The sequence below is a fragment of the Anopheles funestus genome, chromosome 3RL (genome assembly GCF_943734845.2).
Source record: "Anopheles funestus chromosome 3RL, idAnoFuneDA-416_04, whole genome shotgun sequence".
Lineage (NCBI taxonomy): Eukaryota > Metazoa > Arthropoda > Insecta > Diptera > Culicidae > Anopheles > Anopheles funestus.
In genome coordinates, this window is record NC_064599.1 from 60,698,999 (window position 1) to 60,720,578 (window position 21,580).

The following is a 21,580-nucleotide window of genomic DNA, read 5'->3' on the forward strand; positions in this document are numbered from 1 at the left end:
GCACATCAGTAAATAGCACACCATGAACCCCATGCAGTACATTCCACCCCAGCACATCGTTAACACACCGTACACAATTTGTACCGGCCAGCCACCAATAGTCGCTCCACGGAATTGCAGCATAAAGTCCTCGAGCTTCATCACGTTGGTTGCCGTGAAGCATACGATCTCGGCAAAGTTGATAATCATAACAGCAAGAATCAACCGATTGGTTCGTCGATAGAAGTTTGCTCTGTTTGTAACTGCCCAAGGATTTTCCCGTTGATAGGAATGATCGTTCAGAAAGGTTTGCAACCGTTCCATCAGTGGATAGTGCCACTCAAGGATAACGACACGGAGAATAACAGCGCTGAAAAACCACAGTACACCGAGTATATTCGCACTGCTTAAGCTGTTCTCCCAGTGATGTAGTACCCAGTAAGTTTTGTAGACGTAGCTCACATAGATCAATCCGTACAGTGCACGGTAGAGGTACCAAAGGGTACGATCGCGCCAGCTACGTGCATTATAATGAATTGCGTAAATCTTCTCAAAATAACGCTGGATGATGAAGAAGTCAGAACACTCTGTGTAGCGCGAAATGCAATTCAAGAACTTGATCCGGGTGCTTTCGAGCGTCGCGAAGTTCATCTTGAGCTGGGTCTTTAATGACACTATGTGGCTTTTGTCCAACTCTTACTGCTTATATAAGGAAGAATTCATTTGTATATTAGCTGTCATGGCAACCGAATTTTTTTTGCTTTATGTTTCAAATCGCGTATGTCGCAAACGTGTTAAATGTCACACTTTCCGAATAGCGCACAAATTAATAGCTATGAATAAGGGTATTTCTAATGAGGGCCCCGTTCAATATGGTGGTAATTTAACGTAACAACCTCTGTAATTAAATTATCCTGGCCGCTATATACTTTGCCATTGTCGCCACTCTTTGATCTTCTGATCGATTGATCTTGGTGTTAATTAATAGCGTTAATAGCACGACCACCATCTGTCGCTTGAAAGTTTGGTTGATTCGGGTTGCAACAATTCTTTTCTGTTTTTCTGCTTTCAACGGATATTAAAGTGAAATGTCTTTACTAGTTTTGAAATTGTTTGAAAACTTCAAATCTTTCCTTCGCAACAGCTTGTGCGATAATTCATGCAATGTCATTAACTTTAATGTTCAATTAGATAAAGCATCCGTATTAAGGGAATGGCAAACATTTGCATTCAGCAAATCAACAATTCATGGAAAGGAAAATCGTTTCTCCAAACAGACGGAAACGAACGAAGAATTAATGGAATTCATTTTTGCGTTTGTTTCGCTCCATTTACTAGTCCAGAAATTGTTCAGCAAATAGAGTGTTAATGTCAGTTATCGCTCGACCTTCATGGATATTCTAGCTGAACTGTAAAAGGTGGCAAGTTCGCGTTGGTTTGTTTCCATACTTTTGAATGGGAACCTTTTTTTTACTTGTTGCTAGTAGACAGAATAAAAATCAATTGAACAAATCTGGTTTGCACTTTCCGAAGAGCAAATTAATCAGCCAACACAAACATCCGGAATCTTTTACGATCTTCCCTACCTCGTCCAACATGCTAACCTGGCAATCGCGTATTTCCAGCAAATTGGACCACCAACGGTTCACTGCCAAAGACAAACACAACAAGCTTCCGCAAATCTGTACCATCTCGTTCGTGGTGGAAATAAAAAAGCTATCTCCCAAAAATAGGAGACCACCGTTCGGGGTTTCACGGACGAGCACAGATGATGGATCGGCTAAAGTCGTCCTGGTGAGATCGACATCGGTATTGTAGCAGCGGGCTGTTGCATCTGTTCCGATTGATTGTTCTATGTAAATTTGAGCAATCGCGATTTGAACAAGTGCCGGGCCATGAACCTGAAGACTATTGCGCGTAGATGGTTCTTGCTGATGTTTGATTTGTTCCTCCCAGGATGGTAAACTCCGCTTTGCCAAACACGTCAATCCTTTCCGTACTGTTCCCAGGACTTTTCCTAGTCTGGAGTGTAAAGCAACTGGTCTGTGTTGAAAGACGATTGTTTTTGGAAAATTTGATTTAAGGATGGTTCTGGAGCAGCAGTTCGATTAGACCAGAATGCAGAGTGTCGTGTTTTTATTCGGTACTATATTTGATAAAACCTTTTCTTTCTGTCTGGCTACAACACATCTGTGGTACAGACGTAAGGTTGTGAACTATTTTTTTTTTTGCGAAACAAAATACCCAATCTCAACTTCCAACAGGTGAAGCACCAGTAATCTGCTTCTGCAGCAGGTATTGATCAATGTTTGAATGTAGGTTGTGTTATGTACATACAATTCGTTTGCTTATGCGTAGGTTCTTTGTGGAAGCTCATCAAACACTATTCATTCGAGAAGTTCATCATTCCGAGGCATAGGCATCATTCTGGGAACTTTTACGTACCGATTAATGAAGTTCTTCCAGTTCAATAAATACAAAACTCTGTGATAATTAAATATCCTGCGCAGTGATGTAAAGCTGAGCATTGAAAGCTTCCAGGTAAATACAAAACTGATGATTTTCTTGGTTCTTGGTTTCCAGATTTCAAGAATCTTATATCTCTCCATGCTTTGCTGCCCAAAAGTTCATTACTGTCCATTAATGCTGACAGGAGGTTCTTGTGGATGTTACTTCCATTCCAGTTTTTGCAGCTCATGTTCAGATGTTCGTTGCAAGTGCATAAATACTTTCGAATTTCTTACGCAAGATATGTAGATTATTTTCGCTGGGCATTGTTCAGCATCCCTTTAGGGAAGCTTAAGCATTAATTCTCAGCAACGAAAGTTGGAATTTAACATGCTTGAAGTAATTTTTACAGAAAGATTATTCCACCAGCGTTAGTGGGGACAAGAAACTTTTCTTCAAACCCAAAACACCTACAAGAATACTGTCAGACAACATGTACGTATGCCCTCAACGTTCACCTGCTTTTCTTCCAATATCTTGTTGTTGGAAGTTCATCTTTGTGTCAACTTTTCACATCAAAGTTCCTACCGAATGTTTCAGCATGAGTTTGACGTACGAAGTATTTATTCCTACGGATGTAATCAACATTTCAACATCAGATACGTTATTCGTTATCTAAAAGATTGTTTGTTTATTAAATATTTGTTTGTGATATTAAAGTTGTACATTACATCATATTCAGAAATTCGGTTCATAAAATTCATTCATTCGTGTATGAAATCTTGAAGCATATGCGTCCTTTTCCACACGTCAGTAGTGTGTATTCATGTGTATTAAAGAGCTTTTTTTGTGGTAAGCGTCGACAAGGTTGCGAGTTTATTCCGAAGTGAGCTTGATTCTGAGAGATCTCCCGACAAAGCGCACTGTGTCTGCTTGCTGCTAGCTCATAAACGAAGGGTAGTAAAAGTTGGTTTAGTTTGCAGATATGATGATAAATTATTTTTTCTTTTTTCCCTACTTTGGCACATTCCCACATTCCGTGGACCCGCCGGTTAATTGTAATCCCACCGGCAGATGGAAACCTCAAATCAACGCAAACTCCGTGGGACGATTGTCAGTGAACGATGGAAAAGTGAGCACATATAATTTATGCACATAATACTTTCGCTAAGGTGGATGGGTGGATCTGGGGTGTTGAAACCACGCGCCAAAGAATGAGCAAAAAGTGTGCCTTCTGTGTGTAACGTTTTGATTGTGGCATTCACGGAGGAATCCATTAAAGAGATGAATTACCGACGACGGACCGCCAGATGGCGTCTCGCTCAGCTACTGAAGTTACGGCAAAGCTTTCCAAATTTGTCCCATTGCCGACGATGTCCACGAACCCTTTCCTATCTTGCTCCCTTCCCGAATACCTCAGAAAGCTTCTGCAGGAAATCCCGTTTAACCCGTCTCGCTCGTCTAGTTTGAAGCTCATCGACTTGGCTTGCTGATGGCGATGAACCATATGCTATGGTGGTTGAACATTTTCAAAAGTAAGCTATAATGTGGATTTGTGACGAACTGTTACACCGTGAACAGGACCTGTGACGATGTGTTTTTGTGGCCTACCCCTGCTTAAGAAGTCGTCTGCCCGCTTTTATTTGAAGACCGGCAGCCGATGGCGCACATTTAATCCGCATCCCGCAGGAAAACGGGGATTATGAATTTAGTATCTGCCATCAAACGGAAAGAAACTTTAGACTTTAGTCGGGCAAACCCGCCACAAAGCTCCAGGTACGTAGCAGGCAAGTTGCAAACGTTCCTCCCCCAGCTAGGGTTTTGAATTTTTAATGCATAATGTACTTAACACAGAGCCCCAGCGTACACCAACTGCTGTGCAAAAGTTGGCCCCTGGTGCGACGAAACCCTTTTCTACACTGAATAATATCGTTGATGTTCATTCTCGCATATTTTTGGGAATGTGGTGTGGTTGGGAAAAAGGTCGCTAAATCTTGTTATCAGTTTTGGAAACTAAAACAGTTTCGTCGGATCCCGGGAAAGTTTAGGCCGAAATAAAGCGAAACCGAAGCCTTAAACGAGTTTATAAGCACGTGGACGATTAAATGGGTTGTCGTTCCTTTTTTGTGGGGTTGTGTGTCTCTTTTCGAGTCATTGGAAACAAGGATGATCAGTAGTAGAAAGAAAAAAAGTAACGAATTGTGAAGGGTTTTGTTATAGTTCGGTTGCCTCCGTCTATTTACCATTATTGCGCAAAAACTTACATTCGTGTGGGACTAAAATGCGTAAATCTCATTTTGAATGGTGCTTACTGAACGGAAGTTTGCTGTCCCCAGGGTGAGATGGTGCAGTTTTATGATGAGATGTGATCCATAATGCAGCCCCCATCAAACAGAGGTAGCACTATGTGTACAAGCAATTATTAAACTGTGTTTTAGACGTAAGAGCTTTTTTCATGGTTGTGTTGTGTGCAGTTTCCAGGGATGCTGACTTATTTGCGATAAATTGTGGATTTTTATGTGTGCAAAACTGCTTTGTCGGTAGTCACGGGATGGGAGTTTAGCCTTCGTACTTTAATCCTTTTATGAAACAGGAATGAGAGTTTAATCCGATGGTGGAATGAAGCATGAATGCAAAAGCTTGGTCCAAAAACTTGTAATGAGGAGCAATATGCAAGCAGAAAAGTTTTATTAGATTAATAATTTTGTATTTATTACTTTAGCCCTAACTTATTGATGGGATTTCATCGAATGCTTTCATGGAATATATTTAATATCTTTAATAATTTGAGAATGCATTTATATTCCGCAAATGTTCTCCTAATTGCATTTTACCAGGGTGTGTTCTCCTGTTTAAACTTCGATATAATATCGCCATTCCCATACCATGTTTCAAGCACTTTTAATACCATTCAAACAAGAGAAAACAATGAAACTGGGAAGCAGTGGAAGGGGTAACGAATGGATAACAGTAATGGAATATTAATTTTTGCCTTTAGCCAACCCCACCAGACCCATTGGCATTCCTATCTGATGTGTTACGTACGGCCGAAAGTGTTCCGTGCACCGGCACCAACACCAAGCAAAGGGGGAGATAAAACGCATCCCCCGGAAGATGAAACGGAAAGGAGTAAAATGGGGAGAAGGAATGTAAAATGTTAAATATCACTACCCGGAATGTACTTTTTGATCGTGGATAACGAAATGTGTTTGGTTCGGATACGAGTACACCAGAAACGTTACAGACCGAAAGCGCGTCCGTGAGCAAAATTTGGAAAATTAATACCACCAACCCTTTTTGGGAATATGTGAGTGTGCCGAAACGAGGTTTAGCGTTTGAGGGGTTGCTTTTTTTAGGTAACTTTGGTCTCTAAATTACATAGAGTGCATAGAGCTTTTTATAACACCAGCAGGGAAGGAAATGGGTCCTTTTGGACATGTGTAATTAATAGCATAAATTGCATCCTTTTATCGAAACTGATATTTTTTGTTGTTTACATGATGGTTTCAAGGTTTTTTTTTAACTTATTACTATAAGACATTTTTACATAGTAATGATTTTCAGTTAATTACTAATTGTTTAAACATGTTTTAATCTTGTCGATTTTTAACCAATGGAAATGTTTGAAGCAATTTAAATGTAAATTCTCTTCAACCAACGTCAGCTCTACGAAAGGCATGAAATCATCAATCATTTAATTTATCTTTCACTATTCCTCTTAGTCACTTACACATCATCCCCCTGTTCTATTGGGGGACTCGTTTTCAATCGTAGAAAAAATATTCCTTGATCATGGGCCCGTCATCCCGTCCTTCCGCGCGGAAGGACTGGCACTGTTCGAAGCTTTCCCGTCCATTCGCAACGGCACACTACTCTGTGTGTATGCGCGTCTCTAGGCAGTTAACAGCTTAATTGACTTAATCCAATTATCCTTACCCTGGTGGGATGTTGCTTGGTGAGCTTGGCATGGCACTATCCGTCCATGCGGCGATAGTGAAGCAGCCGGAGAGAGATGCCCATTAAGCCCCCCGGGTGTACATTCCGCCGGAAGGCTCCATGTTCATGTTGTAGTTTTGTGTGTATTTTTCTTTTTGTCTGCTCCCTGTACATCGTCGTGCTACCTTTATGCTCATCGTGCTAAATGGCTTGTTGGTGTTGATAGTGCCCCGGACTAAGCTCGGAGCGCCGGGAATAAAGGTGACCAGAGCGTTTTTTCCACAGTCAAGCGAATTCCGACCGACTAGTTTGCGTTTATTGGATTTTCCAGATGTAAGTGAATGAACGGATGATGCTGTGTGTATGAAGTTGAAGATAACTTCTCTTGTAAATGCTGTAAACGAAGCTAAGATGAGATGAGCGCTAAGAGGATGGTAAGGAACGCTTTTAATTCTTACACATTTTGAAGAAATATGTTCTCTAAAGCAAATCAAATGTTGAAGAAGAGCTATATTTTTATTATTTTGTAATGCAAAATTCCTTATTGTTGAAATGTGACTCAATGCAATATCTTATGACTTCTTGGTTTCAATGTGTGCTACCTCTTTAATATGAACCTTTTTAAGACCCAATTCCACCATGCAACAGAATGACTTTTACAGAGATCTTCAGCAAATAAAGGAAGTTTGAAGAGGCTCTTTCATTTCAATTCACTTTATTGCGGACAACAACAGTCCAGCATCCTTTCAAGCACGCACCAAGACCAGCCTGTTGCTGCTATTAACCGTCAGTGCTAGCGATTGCTGAGTAACGGCGCGTCGGTTTTGGCAACACAGAACATACACGGTGGCGTGCCCGAATCTTATTTCATTAGCTTGTTGTATGTCTTGTGTACATAATTTTGTTAAAAACCATCTCAGAAGACAAATATTAGCATCTGCTGCATCGTCTCGACGTGGAGTTCAGGAGCAGATCGGTACACATCGGTATAGACCGAGAGAGAGCCAGCCAGTCTGTTTTTCCGTGCAACAATTTTGTAACAATCCGTGTTGTACGGTGTCCAGGTGCGTCTATTTCTGAACCTTGGTTGAAAGTTGAAATTTGAAGCCTCTTTTTTGGTATCAGTAAACTTTGGAATTCTCTTTTGTTGAGACTGAATGTTGTTGTTATTAAAACTCTACTTTTTCGTGAAGTTAGCATGCTATCGGTTAACTAAAATACGTTGAGTTACGGACAGTTAGCAGTAACATCAACTCTTTGTAGTATAACTTCCCAATCTGTGAGCTGAACTTTAGTGGAACTTTAGTTTCAGTGGCTCCCAACATTGTAGTAACGCATGAGACTTCGATATCTTCAGGGTTTAACTCTTTTTTGAAGCTTATTTGCTAAAGAACTCGAAACCTGAATTGCTGATCGTGGATAAATAATGTTCGAAAACAATCTATTTATTATGTAGATTAAATATCTCACTTTGTTATATGAATTACGGCAAGGAGATTGAAAGATATTTGATGTATGTAAGTGTTTTGTATAAAAAAGTTTTTACTAATTCATTCATTTTGGGTTTAATTTCTTACAGGTAGCATCTACCGAAGAGGAGCAAGAAGATGGCGTAAGCTGTACCGGATAAATGGACACATCTTCCAAGCGAAGCGATTCAATCGAGTAAGTATACCACCGCTAACAATGTCTTCAGTTTCCCATCGATCCTGCTTCGGAAAAGCTGTTACGGTGGTAACTTAATCCTACCGCCAGATAGTGTACGGTTGACTCTAGCATCGCTGTTCCGATGCACGGTATATCGGTATGACCGGCTCGGGCCCAGAACAGCAAGCAGCAGCCAAGTACCTGTTCCTTTTCAGACTATTGAATTTTCTTCATTAGACCTTGCACGGTTAATGTTCACCACCGATAGGAGTAGCATGCACCTGTGAGTGTGTGCACGCGTGCCGATAACGGTGCCGTAGATGAAATTTAACGAGCAACAAAATGTGCAAGAAAAAGCATTTTCCACAGACTTGATTTTATATAAACTGTCTACTACTACTACTACTACTACAGACTTGATTTTGTTCTCATTGCTTCGACAACGCCAACGGTAGCAGGCGGTATCCCACACCACACGCGCGTGACCTGGGAGGTAAAACCTCATTAGTCCGTTAATTTAAAGCCGTCAAATTTAATTTTTATCCTCGTGTGCAAAGCAACGAGCGTCATTTCTACCTTAACCGGGGGTTATTTTTTTTTTTAGTTACACACTAAAATCATTTTGCTGCTGTGCCGTTTTACATGATTTTTTGTTTCTTCTCGTTCTTTCACAGAAAGCCTTCTGCGCCTTTTGCCATGACCGTATCTGGGGTCTGGGTCGGCAGGGATTCAAGTGCATTCAGTGCAAGCTGCTGGTGCACAAAAAGTGCCACAAGCTTGGCAATAAACCGTGCAGCAACGAGCATGTCGAACCAGTCTACAAGGAGCGAGATGTAAGTATACTTGGTGAAAAAGGGAACATACGTAAAGTACGTTGTAAGCAGTAAAAAGCACCCGAGCACACGAGCATGTAGGTGATACACATATATGATACGCCAGCATGATATGGACAATATACGATTCTACCTGTTTTTTTGTTAATCTTACTGATACACTTCTACAACGGTGAGCTAAAACTATTAAAGTTTTTTTTTGGTTGTAGCATCAGGACAGTTAAGGATTTACTTTTTACATGATTTTCTTACTTTTACGATCTCTTTTTGGAGTATTTCTGGCACAATTATCCGTGGTAGGGAAAAAGGACATGTAGGAACAGAACACACCGAATTGCTTCGGACGGCACAAAAATGCTCTCAAGGTGCATAGTAACACGTTTGTGGTGGGTTGAAAATTAAATTAAATTCATCGTCCTTACCATTTCCCGCACTCACTGCGTCTCTGGCTACAGTGGTATAGATGATATATTTGTGCGATAAAATTTTACCAATCAAAAGAGAGAGAAGTCCGAGAGAAGTGCTGGATGTTACTGGAATGCTATTAAAAGGTATGTGTTTCTTCCTTTTTTTTTCTTTGCTCTCGTACGCTAGCACCATGATCCAAACGATGAATCCAGTACCGGTGTCGTCATGCAGGCCTCGTTGGATTATCCGTCCGAGCTGCATTCGAGTGATGGATGCGATCAGGTACCGGTCGAGGTGAACGACAACGTCGAGGAACCGCTGGAACCAGTCACCCAGCGGCAATACTCGTTGAATGATTTCGAATTGATCCGGTAAGTGTACCGGGAATGTGTAGTGTGCTTGATGGCGCTCGCCTGTGGATGGGATTTGATTGCTTTATTTTATAACTTCCCGTTTCGCAGAGTCATTGGTCGCGGCAGCTACGCAAAGGTGTTGATGGTGGAGTTGAAGAAAACCCGTCGCATCTACGCGATGAAGGTAATCAAGAAGGCGCTCGTTACCGACGACGAAGATATCGACTGGGTGCAGACGGAAAAACATGTCTTCGAGACGGCTTCGAACCATCCATTTCTGGTTGGTTTACATTCGTGCTTCCAGACGCCATCGCGGTAAGCAAAAGCAAAATGCCCACCGGGTCCGGTCGTGTGCAAATGTTCTAATGTCGGTGTATTTACCTCCCCATTACTTCCAGGCTGTTCTTCGTGATTGAGTTTGTGCGTGGTGGAGATCTGATGTTTCACATGCAGCGACAGCGCCGCCTACCGGAGGAACATGCACGGTTCTATGCGGCCGAAATTAGTCTTGCGCTAAACTTCCTGCACGAGAAGGGTATCATCTATCGCGATCTAAAGCTGGACAATGTGTTGCTTGACCACGAGGGTCACATCAAGCTGACCGATTATGGCATGTGCAAGGAGGGTATAAGACCCGGTGACACTACATCCACGTTCTGCGGTACACCCAACTACATTGCGCCAGAAATCTTACGTGGAGAGGACTACGGTATGGAGTGATGTTTGATGGAAGGAGAAGGACTGGAATGGCTCTCAAGATAGACAATAAGTAATAATATCGCAACTCTCCTCTGTTCTGCAGGTTTCTCCGTCGATTGGTGGGCACTGGGAGTGTTATTGTACGAAATGTTGGCAGGACGTAGTCCGTTTGACATTGCTGGTGCTTCCGAGAATCCGGATCAGGTACGGTGTCCTGAAAGAACTGTCCAATATAGGACTATAAATTCTTAGCTTATTGTTTACCTTTTCTCTCCTACATCGCGTGACAGAACACCGAAGACTACTTGTTCCAGGTGATTCTGGAGAAGACGATTCGTATACCGCGTTCGCTAAGCGTGAAGGCTGCCTCCGTGCTGAAAGGATTCCTGAACAAAAACCCGGCCGATCGTTTGGGTTGCAATCGTGACTCCGCGTTCTTGGACATAATGAATCATTCGTTCTTCAAGAGCATTGACTGGGAGATGGTATGTATGGGGAATGGGGGCAGCAAAGGATACATTCGCTCCATCCTGTTGTATACCGGCACTGACAGTTTAACAGCATAGTTTCTTATTCATTTTTGAATCTTCCGTACATTCCGTACGCGCACTGTACGCAATCGAAGAAACTTTTTAAAAAATCAGAAACTCAAACAGAAACTTCCCAACAATTGGATTGACAACAGATAGTAACATTCCCTGTGGACATCATCATATTTCATGTGCCCGTTTGCCATTCATGATTATTCTTTGTCCGTTCCGTTCCAACTCCTTGTCCGTGCTGGTAGTGAATTTATTGAATCCCTTTATTCACAAGTGTACGTTAATTCGTTCGTAGAAAGCTTTTTTTTAATTTATTTTCATCAGATTTCATTTTGTTTTATTACTATTGTGTTTTATTGATTTCAACTGCCAGTGAAATGTAAGCAGAAAGGAATGATTTTCATCAATTTACCATTCACTACCTCGCGCTCATTAATATTCACACCGTTTTCAATCATTAAGTAGTCAATTTCCGGCCTTTCCTTATTTGATATCTGTCGTTGGGTGACAAAATGCAACAAAACGAAAAAAAAACGTAAACGTGCAACATGAATGCAAGTGTGTAAATTTATTTTTCATCGACGAGAATTCAAAATAATTTTAACCCATCGGTAGCACCGATGATACAGATATAGGTTGGCCAAATGGTGACCGAAACAGTTGAGCGTTGAAGTCAGTGTAAAGCGGAGGAAAAAATCTGGCCAATTTTAATCCTTCGTCCAAGCGCTTGCCCATGTGATGCCCATGCGGTTGTGTGATGTAAAGGGATTTGTGGTTGTGATATTAAATATAACCTCATCCGTGTATCATCCCTGTATTGTTGTTGACTTACGGGTTATGCATTCATTTTTAATTGAACATCCGTCCATATGATGCATGGATGCGGTGGGTTTTGACAGGGCATTTGTTACCTATTTGTGGCCAGTGAGCAAAAGTGGTAAGAGAAGAGAAAAAAATTATAAGGATGAACATTTACGTTGGGATCGTGTGTGTTGTGGCTACCAGCAGCATCCATTCGACATTTGTTTAACGTTATCTAAAAGCAGGCTACCAACCAATGGTGGTATTGAATGCATTAAGTATCTTGACCAGGGAAGTTATATGTACCCGGATTAATATCTTGTACAAATTTAATTGCAAAAAAAGGAAAAAATTGTTCCTTTTTTCCGTTGGAGTAAAATATTTAAATCTGGTCCCATTTTTTTAACGAAACAAGTGATTAAGGTTTAAGCGCAGCTATTAATGTTAAATGCCAAAATGTTTTGGTTAACATGCTGAAATGATAAGGGTTGATAAATCCGAATGGAAACAGTTGCTTTTAAATTCTAGTTGAAGCTTAAAACACCTTCAACTAGCACCGTGTTTGGCTGTATAAAAGAAAAGATTAACCAAAAAACCATCTGCTAACAGTTTGCAAGGGATAAAAAGCACTGCTACAAATTCTTGTAGCGAGTACCACTTTTTGTTTTGGTGCCGAACATCCACCAAAGTGGTTGCCCATTAGTTTGATTGTTGTGTCGTTAATGGAGGTGGTATTTTGATACGCACCAAACAACATTAGCAACAGCAGCAGCGGCGGCAATAGCTTATGGTGCGCGCGTACGATATTAATTTTGTTATTTTCTCGCGTACCGAGAAATCTGTGGCGCTGTCGCCCACAGTTTGCCCATTTTGGCACCGAATCGTTTTTTTTTGCTTGTGGTTTGTGTGCAGGATTTTTGCACGCCGGTTAAAAGGAATACAGTAAGCGTACTCTTTGCTGGCTAGAGCGCATAAGCTAACCGCAAATGTCGAAAAGGAGCGCAGATATAATTGGATTATGGCAGGCTATTTATGTTGGTTGGTGCGTTTTTTTCTACCCTCTCGTATTCTTCAAGTGTATCGAGCTTCCTAGCCGGCAGGACTAGGACATAACTAGCTTATCGTCGTCACCAAACCAACAAAAAAAAAAACCACAACCCACACTGCTTTAGGGTGGTTTTGTGGAGGAGTATTTAATTGGATCGGGTGATATGAAAACAGAAGCACAAAATCAGTTCACGGGAAGCCAAAACTTATCGTATGTTGTAGGATATTGTTTTGGGACGAATATTCCCCGTAACAAACTTTGTTATGATGGGAAGTAGAATTTTTAAAATGGTGATTCTGTACAGAGTTTATGCGTTTTAGTTAAGCTTCTTATGATAATTTTACGCTGTTTCCTATTTTGCTTGTTATTATCATTTTGTATTAATATAATTTTGAAAAATTAGACCGCTCCCTGTCATAGTCATTCCATTAGAAATCATTTACTGAGCCATAACATTAGACAACTTCACACGTACAACTTTATAAAAACACATTTTACCCAACATAATACACAATTAGCTGTGCTTTCACAGTATCTAATCACAGTAAAATATAGTATGCTTGCCGGATTTAACCAGATAAATTGTTTAAGACATAGAAAATAATAATTATTCCCTCGAGACGGAATTTTAAAAATTTTGTTTCATCGCACAAAATCGTTAATTTTTTTTATGAGGGATTAAAATATTAGCAACATTTATTTAAGCTTTACCCGACCACCACAAACAAAAAATTAACGATATTGTTTTCTCCGTAATCTCTAAACCCAACCTACATATTATTATATATCGCTATTTGCTGCTTACCTGTATCGTCCTGGTTGATTGTTCCTGTTGTTTTGTTTTGTATTCGCTAACTATAATTCAATTCGAATTTCGGTATCCTTTCGGTGTGATAATCTTAACCGGGGACGGATCACAGCTTGCACAAAAGGAAGTGACGCCACCGTACATCCCTTCGTTTGATGGGTGCGATCAGGATATAACCTGTCACTTCGATCCGCAGTTCACGCGTGAACCGGCCGAGCTGACACCGGACGATCCGTAAGTTGTTAGGTGGTGACAGTAAAAAACAAACAAGCAAGAAGATTAAACCAAAATGATCATATAAGATTGATTAAAGGGATAACGTTACCGGATCCTCCTGCGGCGGTCGTATCACTTCAACAATGCATCCGTAATGTGTGTAAATGCGAATGGTTGGTGCGAGCAATACGTATTACACACAAGTTCGAACTGTTTTCTCCTTATATTCATCCAGTTACTGCATGCTTATTGCCGATCCTTATTATTAAGTGTTGTGTTTGGGTGATGGGTTTTTGTGTGCATTGGTAATGTTTTAAATAGATTTAAATATATATGCAGCTCTCTTTCCTGTTATTAATATTGCTTTAGTAATGTTAAACTTATTCTTTATCTGCTAACAGTAGCTTATTGTAGTGTTATTACATTGTAATTTGTTGTTTTTAAAGTTTAGCATGTATTTTTTTAAATTTGCGAGTATTCAGTATTTTTGATTGTACAATTTCAATTTCTTCGTTTACTTTTTAAGTATTTAGCTTTCTTTTAGCTTTGTTTTCTGCTTCTGTGTGTAAAAGTATGCACAATTTGTATCGTTATGTAAGTGTATTGTAATATGATTATCTTCAACTCTAGTATGTTTTCTGTTTTCAATCCATTGTTTGGAAGATCATTTAAATTGATGATGTTAAAAGAAATAGTTTTCCCTCGCAAATGATAATGTCGTTCCGGATCGTTTCATTTACTTTGAGCTCGACCAAATCTTGCGTGCTTATATTTCAATATTACTTTTTATTTATACTTTTTTGTTTTCTTTCGTTGGAATGTTTTGCATTTCCGTTTTTCTTTCATGTTCGTGTTTGCCTCTCTCTCTCTCTCACCACTACTCGGCATTTTTATGCGTTCTCATCATTTTGGGGGGTGCGTTAGCTTGAGCAAAAGCAAATTACGCCACCGTTCCGCCCGCGCCTAGATTCCGACCGGGATTTGGCAAACTTCCCGCCAGAGTTCACCGATGAACCGGTACACCTAACGCCGGATGATGAGTGAGTATTTCGTACCGATACCGGACCGGAGGATCCAGCAGCGTGTCCTCATTCGTTGTGTTGTTGTTTTGAATAGCAATATTTCAATACAGTTTCTTTAGTATTTGTATGGGAAATTAAATTGTGTTTGTTTTTGATATCATTTTAGTCGCGTCATCGATAAAATCGATCAATCGGAGTTCGAAGGATTCGAGTATGTGAACCCGTTGCTGATGTCGCTGGAAGACTGCGTTTGACATCACGCATCCTGCGAGCTGCATCCGTACAACATGCAGGTATGTGTTGGTGTACCGGTTGCGGATGGTACACACGCCTCCATTACACTTCCGATCAATACCATCCTTGCACAGAAAGCATCCATCCACACGAGTCATAACACATTTCGGGCACACTAACACACTAACACACATTTAGGTATCTTTGTCAATTATATGTTCTTTTAACGAATGTTGACAAATGTAACATCAAATAGAAGTTAGCGTAATAAGGAAGGAATTTTGAAATTCTCGATTTTAAATTTTAAAATATATATATATCTGTAATTAATCAATTTAACGTCAGATTGTACTCACTGGAGCGCTATCCTTGTTGTGTCGTTTTTATTTTCTCTGTGTTTGTCTTTTTTCTCTCTCTGGTGTTGTTTCATCTTATATCATCATCAACCACCTTCTCCACCACTACCACCACCAACCACCACCACCACCAATCACTACTGCAACCAACTTATGTTCCGGTAGTTTTGAGTGCAGAGAAAGTCAGAATCTTTTCGGTACAATAGTGCAGAACGGAATCTGTTGAAGCGGAACTACGCCCGTACTGTTAGGTTCAGGAACAACGAATGTAAATCGAATGGAAAATGTAAAGATTTTGAGCGCAATAAGTTCGAAATCAAACAAACTTGTACACGTGATATGAACGGCAGACAAAATCAACAAACATGACCTCATTTGTTGTTATTACAAAAAAAAAAGCACAAAAAAGGGGGCTATGTTTTTGGTTTGCAATGTTAAGAACAAAGTTTTAAGTACAAAACACGGTATTAAAATTGCTGCTTTCCGTTTGAACTGACTGACAAACATAACTACTGTACTGCGAGTAAGTAGTGCGTATTTTAATCCAACACGGAATGCTGGAAAACCATTTATAGTACATTCTACCAGTTGTTTCGATTGTGTTTCGCATTTCACTAAACTTTATTATCCACTGCTGTACCGCTTCAACTATCCCTAACTGATTCTCTTTCTCTCCTTTCTTAACTGTTTGTTACACAAGTACTAAACCTGTTGCGTGAGTCACTCTGAGTGTGTTGTACTAGTTAGTTTGACACATCTGATTATTTCGTTGAACCGGATAGTATTTCATAATATCATTGTTTCATTACTTCATAGTTTTTTTAATAACAAGAGTATGTGTTTTGAAACTTTATTTATGTTTTCTTTTCTTTGTTTGCATTGGTTCACTTTCTCTCACTGTATTTGCAATGTATGAAACAGTATGATCGAGAGATGGGATTAGTTTCCATAGTAAATGACGAATAGAGATGACGATAAAGTAAGTGTTTAATTTGTGTAGAATTGTTTTGTTTTTATTTCTTTACTAATTCACCCAAGCGTACGTCTACGTTTGGATTTTTATTGTTTGTGGTATTCAGCTGCAAATTTTCATTTTGTCTTTTTTATGTATCATAATGCTATTGCCACAAAAATGTTTTTTTTACAAACCATTTCTTGCATTTTAATTTTAGGTTAGGGTAAACGTGCTTTTATTAATTTTTAATAGAATCTTTAAAACAAGTGACGTTTAAGTGCAATTAAAGGACTGTTTTATTCTTTTGTCCTGTTCTTTTGCACTATCATAAATTAATAAGTTTTATAAGTTTAAGAAATTTGTTCTAAGCATTAATTAATTTGTTTAACTACTGTGTTTTTGTTAATTATCATTGGTTGGAGATGGTTCACTATTAGTACTGTGTGCTAATTGAGTATTATCAAATTATTGCATGTACTATCTTCGCTCGCTAAGCTGGTTAGGGAAGGTTTCATTGTAAATTTATCACCCCGAATCAGATATGCTTTCCTTCCGGATTGGTGTGACGCTAATATTTTGCACCTTAATTGTTAATGCTGTGTAAAACGCATCCTGTTTTTTGATTGATTCTGAGGTTACATCACATTTTTGTCAGCACTTTTCCATGTTCTATCTGCTGAAAGTTGTTTGTGTTTTTTTTTGGTTAACTTCATGTACATTTTTTATAAACGTGTGCTGCTCGGATTGTTTTGATGCAATGTTTTTCTTTCCGTTTCTTTTTTTTTTGTTACCACAATTACTACAAATCAATTTACTGTAAATTTTACCACCTGGAGTAACGAACTTAAACCCGGTCCCAATATATTCGTACACTCTTTCCTACCCCGAAATGGTGATGAAAAACACGCATACTAATGTATTGTTTGTATCCACTTTTTTGCAGCTATACGGTGACGATTCGAGCGATTACGATTCCGTTGTGGATGAGCTAAGCATTCTTCAATTACCTCCACCACCATCGAAGAGTTTACTGCAGCACATGTTTTGCCTTCCATTGAACTAGCCACAAGTTTAGCCGCAGCCATCTGCAAACTAACCGAGTGAGAACGAAGACCGTACAGCGATAACAGAAATGACATTAATTGGCCACTGCAACTGCTACCCGTCGACAGCAAGATCTAATGCGGCGGCCAACACATTCCCGGCACTGTGTCCAGATGTATTGATTTGTTCTTAATATAAATATTGCTTTGTTTTTTTGTTTGTTACGAAAACTGCGATGAAAGATTAAATTGGTTGATTGAAATTGAAAACTTTACAGCGCTTTTGTGGGAAATTTGATCTTCTCTATTCTGGTAGAATTAAAAACGAGAGAGAGATGGCAGTGATCAAAAGTTTGCGCAGCTAGTAAGTAGGGTTTTGTACATGGTACACTAAAACAGGCAGAATATATTACGCATTAAAACGCATCATATATACCGGCAATGCAATGTAGCTAAGCAATGATGGATAATCAAACTGCCGCCGGTTCGATGACGCTTAAAGGAAGTGTGACGCATCGCTTCCTAGTTTATTTCTCTCTCTTTTTACAGTCCATTTCTTTCTTCAACCTATGTAAAACACATTCCTGTAAGCAGCAGTTGTTTGCAGCAGATTTTTGTAAACACATTTTCATTTTATATTACGTTTGAAATATCCTTCTAGAAAACCGGAAAGCATAGAGGCGAAAATACGAGCAAACAATTACCGACAAGTATGATGAAGATCCGTGACAACAGACTATTTACTTTGCGAGCCGAACGAAAGTGGGACAGTAAGAAGAAAAAAAAACTTTAATCTAGAATATATGGTACTAGACATATTTAACAAGAACTTATCATAAAACGTAAAAGAGAGTTTCAAACAACAAAAAATGAAAAATCAAACAGGCCCTACATTATTGCATTGAAAAACAAAAACAAAACAAACCGAGTAAAAAAAACTCACACATCCAAATGGAAATATGTAGAAATTGCTGAAAATACTTTTTAGAACACAAGATAAACGATTGCAAACAATTTAAACATTTTGCCGCTACTAAACAAAAAACGACAATGGGCGAACGATGAGCGTTAAGGAAAAAAATTCCACGCGTAACGTTTTGTGTTTTTTCTTCTTCTTTTCGTTTTTCTTCCACGGGTGCAAAAATCAGCATTTGAAAGCAAAAACGTTTTGAGCATTACTTATATAAAGCAAGACTAGTTAAATAACAAATCAGAGAAAAAAGCATGTTACAAAACAAAGAAACAAGTTACACACAATTTGCACAGTATCGTTAACAAAAGTAGTAGAAAAGGATGGTAACCAAAACAAACAAACAGCAGCTGATCGTTCGGCAAATGTTGATGATAAATGGGCGTGATAAGTGAATGGCAAGCTTATGCAAAACAACCAATAGATTGAAAAATCAAAACTGAACGAATGCACACGCTATTGCCTACTCAAGGGATATGTTGGATAGTGGTGAAGAGACGGGAAGTGTTTAGGTAACAAATTTATTATTAAGAATTATTACAAAAAAAAAGGTGAAGCGAACAACAGAAGATAGAATTGATAGGCAGAAAATTAGCTCGCAGTAAATTTATGTTTCAAAGCGAATTAAAAGGCGCGCCGTTTGAAGGACTATGGGAATTTTAAACAATTTAGAAAGAAACAGTAAGAACGAGTGCGCGCGCCTATAGCATATTGATTGAAAAGAAGCGGTGGTAACTAAATTTAAAAAGAAAAGTGGAACGAATGAAGTAATGTTTGCATCGGCGAGCACAGTCCCCCTCCTCAGTACGTAGTTGACAGTTTTGTACATGAGTTCAGGAAGTACGATAGCAAACAATTATGAATGAATACTTAAATGCAAAACCAAAATTCGTAGAAACGCACTTGGTAAAAGAAAAACACAAAACAAACAAAATCACTGATTATGGTAAGGTGAACAGAAAAGGAGGGAGAAAAAAAAACAAATTAAAACAAAAAGAAAAAAAAAGATGCGTCTTGGAGGAAGTTGCTAAATTGTTGAGGGATGTTTCAAGTAATTTTTGCGCGAAGGTGTTGTGTGTTTGTTTCATTTTCCTACCATTTGTGTTACATTTGTGCGCTTCGCGGATCGCGATTAAATCACTTAAAATCGGCTAAAATCGGGAGAGAGAAAACGAAAACATGAAGTCGTGCGCGAAACTATTGTTCTTTAAATGTACCTTAATGTTCGTAAAATGAGCCTATTTATCGTAAATTGTTTTAACAAACAAAAAAATGCATACAAAAAGAAAAACAAACAAACCAACATTCACACACACACGGAAAGTTTGCACACAACCAAACTGGGAATATTTTGATAATTGTTGTTGGTGATAGTACGATTTTTGAGTCGATATTTTTCTCTGTGTAAGTTCAATGGTAAAATGTGTTGCAAATCGAATTTTGCATATTAAGAGGATTGAATGGAACGGAAAAAAGTGGATCAGAACAGAAAAAAAAACATTTGCAACCGTCAAAGGAAAATGGTGAAGCCTTTACTTAGGGAGGAAAAACAAAGAAAAACCACAGATAATAGACATATTCTATCATGATTGATTTTTGGGAGCTACAAAGCGTTTAAGGGAAGTTTTACGTTTTATAACTTACGTTTACTTATTTTGCATTTTTTGTTCTACCACGTCCATGTTGGTACATATGTTGTACTTATGCGTATAATGATCCCCAGATGTATTTCTTTTTTTTTTTATAAGAATAGATTTCCAACTGACATTCTTTCCATTTCCATTTCCTATTCAGCATTTCAAAGTTTAGTCTTAAAAGTAACTTTATTAGCATTATGTAAAACACACACACATACACACACACACTGATCAGTATGAATAATGTTTAGTTTTTTTTGCTTTTGCGCACTTAGGTAAATAGTTTTTTTTGTTTCATTTTTATTTTCCATTTCTTCGATCCATCCGTCACCCTGCCTCTCAGCCTCTCACCCTGAAAGAGATTGTTTCTTCCTAGTTCGTTCGAAAACAAAAAAAAAAACAAAAAAATCACAAAATACAAACAAATACGATTAACTTATAACTGACACTAACCAGTATCGTATGGGTCTGACACCTTCAAAACAGAAAACCGGATCGCTGAAATTGAAACTATTTCAAATAAAAAATATTAAAATCAAAGCTCCACTGAGTCGCTCCGCAGATTGTTGCTTTTGTCCGAGGCAACAACAGGTGTAAAACCATGTCCGAAAGAAGCCATTGTTTTGCTAAATCATCGTGCCGGAATCAAACACCTCCATACCGTTTACCGTCAACCGATGGACTATACCTTCACGTTTGTTACCGCTTGTTCGGGCACTCAGCACAAACGTGTTGCTATCCTCGATGAATGTTGTATCGGTTCCACCTTCTACGAACTCACCCTGCGACAACGAGTTGGAAAAGGATTTTATGGATTATTGTTTGGAGCGCAAACATTTCACAACGGTACGTACATTTTCTTCAATAAGCTTTCCGTTTACGTAGATATTTAAGGTATTTTTTTCTGTAAAACAAAAATATTATTTTTATCTTTCTTTGCATTACACTTTCGTTTTCCACAAGCACCCACAACTTACCTAGCACAATCCGGTAGAAATTATCACCCAGCTTTGCTTCCCACGTTTTGAGCGCTTTGGCTTGGCTTTCAGTGAACTGTTCGTACGATTTGCCATCCACGAACAGCGAGTAACTGTACCGAAAGCCGGGCAATGGATCAACCCGTATGATGCATCGTTTATCCTCCAGCTTGAACATATCTTCCCCGACCAGCTTGAACATCCAGTCCCTTCGGAAGATTTCCTGCTTATCGATCCACAGCACTCGCTTCCCGCTAGCCGTGCCGTGTTCGAACTCGATCTCGTACACCTTGCCGTACATGGGCACACGCCAACGGGCGACCACTTCCCGGTGCTGGGCACTATCCTTACCACCGAGCGGTGGAATGTTAGACAAGATGTCGGCATTGTTCAGCATCGTTAGTTTGCTCATTCGTATGTCGTTGGTATTGTTGGCCCGTAGCAGCAAAACATGTGAGTATATTCGTTGTTTAGTTAAAAAGCTATAGAGGTGCCATTTTATCTGTTCGAAAAGAAGATCAGTAGAATTGATCGTTATTGTGTGCAGTTCATTTTTAGCAGATCACAAACTCTTCTTCCCGGCGTATGTAGCTTCCCACAGAAAAACATTTTTGAGGAGCAGTTTTTTGTGCCCGTATCAATTCTTGTGCCAATGTTGGGTACAATGG

At 39.2% G+C, this 21,580-nt stretch overlaps 2 protein-coding genes across 11 annotated transcripts in view; one reads left to right on the forward strand and one right to left on the reverse strand.

The window, feature by feature from the left end:
• The window catches only part of LOC125770035 (atypical protein kinase C), a 104,841-nt gene extending 84,366 nt beyond the window's left edge, over positions 1-20,475 (forward strand). For 5 of the 10 annotated variants that reach the window (XM_049439213.1, XM_049439210.1, XM_049439212.1 and 2 more), the window contains 10 exons: positions 7,943-8,028; positions 8,685-8,843; positions 9,438-9,622; positions 9,713-9,919; positions 10,003-10,313; positions 10,407-10,507; positions 10,594-10,788; positions 13,615-13,736; positions 14,907-15,033; positions 17,229-20,475. In XM_049439213.1, coding sequence (XP_049295170.1) covers positions 7,943-8,028; positions 8,685-8,843; positions 9,438-9,622; positions 9,713-9,919; positions 10,003-10,313; positions 10,407-10,507; positions 10,594-10,788; positions 13,615-13,736; positions 14,907-14,994 — 1,454 coding nt within the window. In that variant the 3' untranslated portion in view covers positions 14,995-15,033; positions 17,229-20,475. Of the gene's footprint in view, positions 1-7,942; positions 8,029-8,684; positions 8,844-9,437; positions 9,623-9,712; positions 9,920-10,002; positions 10,314-10,406; positions 10,508-10,593; positions 10,789-13,614; positions 13,737-14,642; positions 14,759-14,906; positions 15,034-15,495; positions 15,854-16,251; positions 16,310-17,228 lie in introns of all 10 variants that reach the window. The other 5 variants (XM_049439214.1, XM_049439211.1, XR_007419127.1 and 2 more) reach the window with 4 other exon arrangements.
• LOC125770046 (fas apoptotic inhibitory molecule 1) lies at positions 20,320-21,413 on the reverse strand. Its single transcript, XM_049439225.1, has 3 exons — positions 20,913-21,413; positions 20,790-20,839; positions 20,320-20,717 (listed from the first exon to the last, which is right to left on the reverse strand). The coding sequence occupies exons 1-3, from the start codon at positions 21,322-21,324 to the stop codon at positions 20,562-20,564; spliced, it is 618 nt and encodes a 205-aa protein (XP_049295182.1). The 5' UTR covers positions 21,325-21,413; the 3' UTR covers positions 20,320-20,561.
• Between the last annotated feature and the right edge of the window lie 167 nt (positions 21,414-21,580).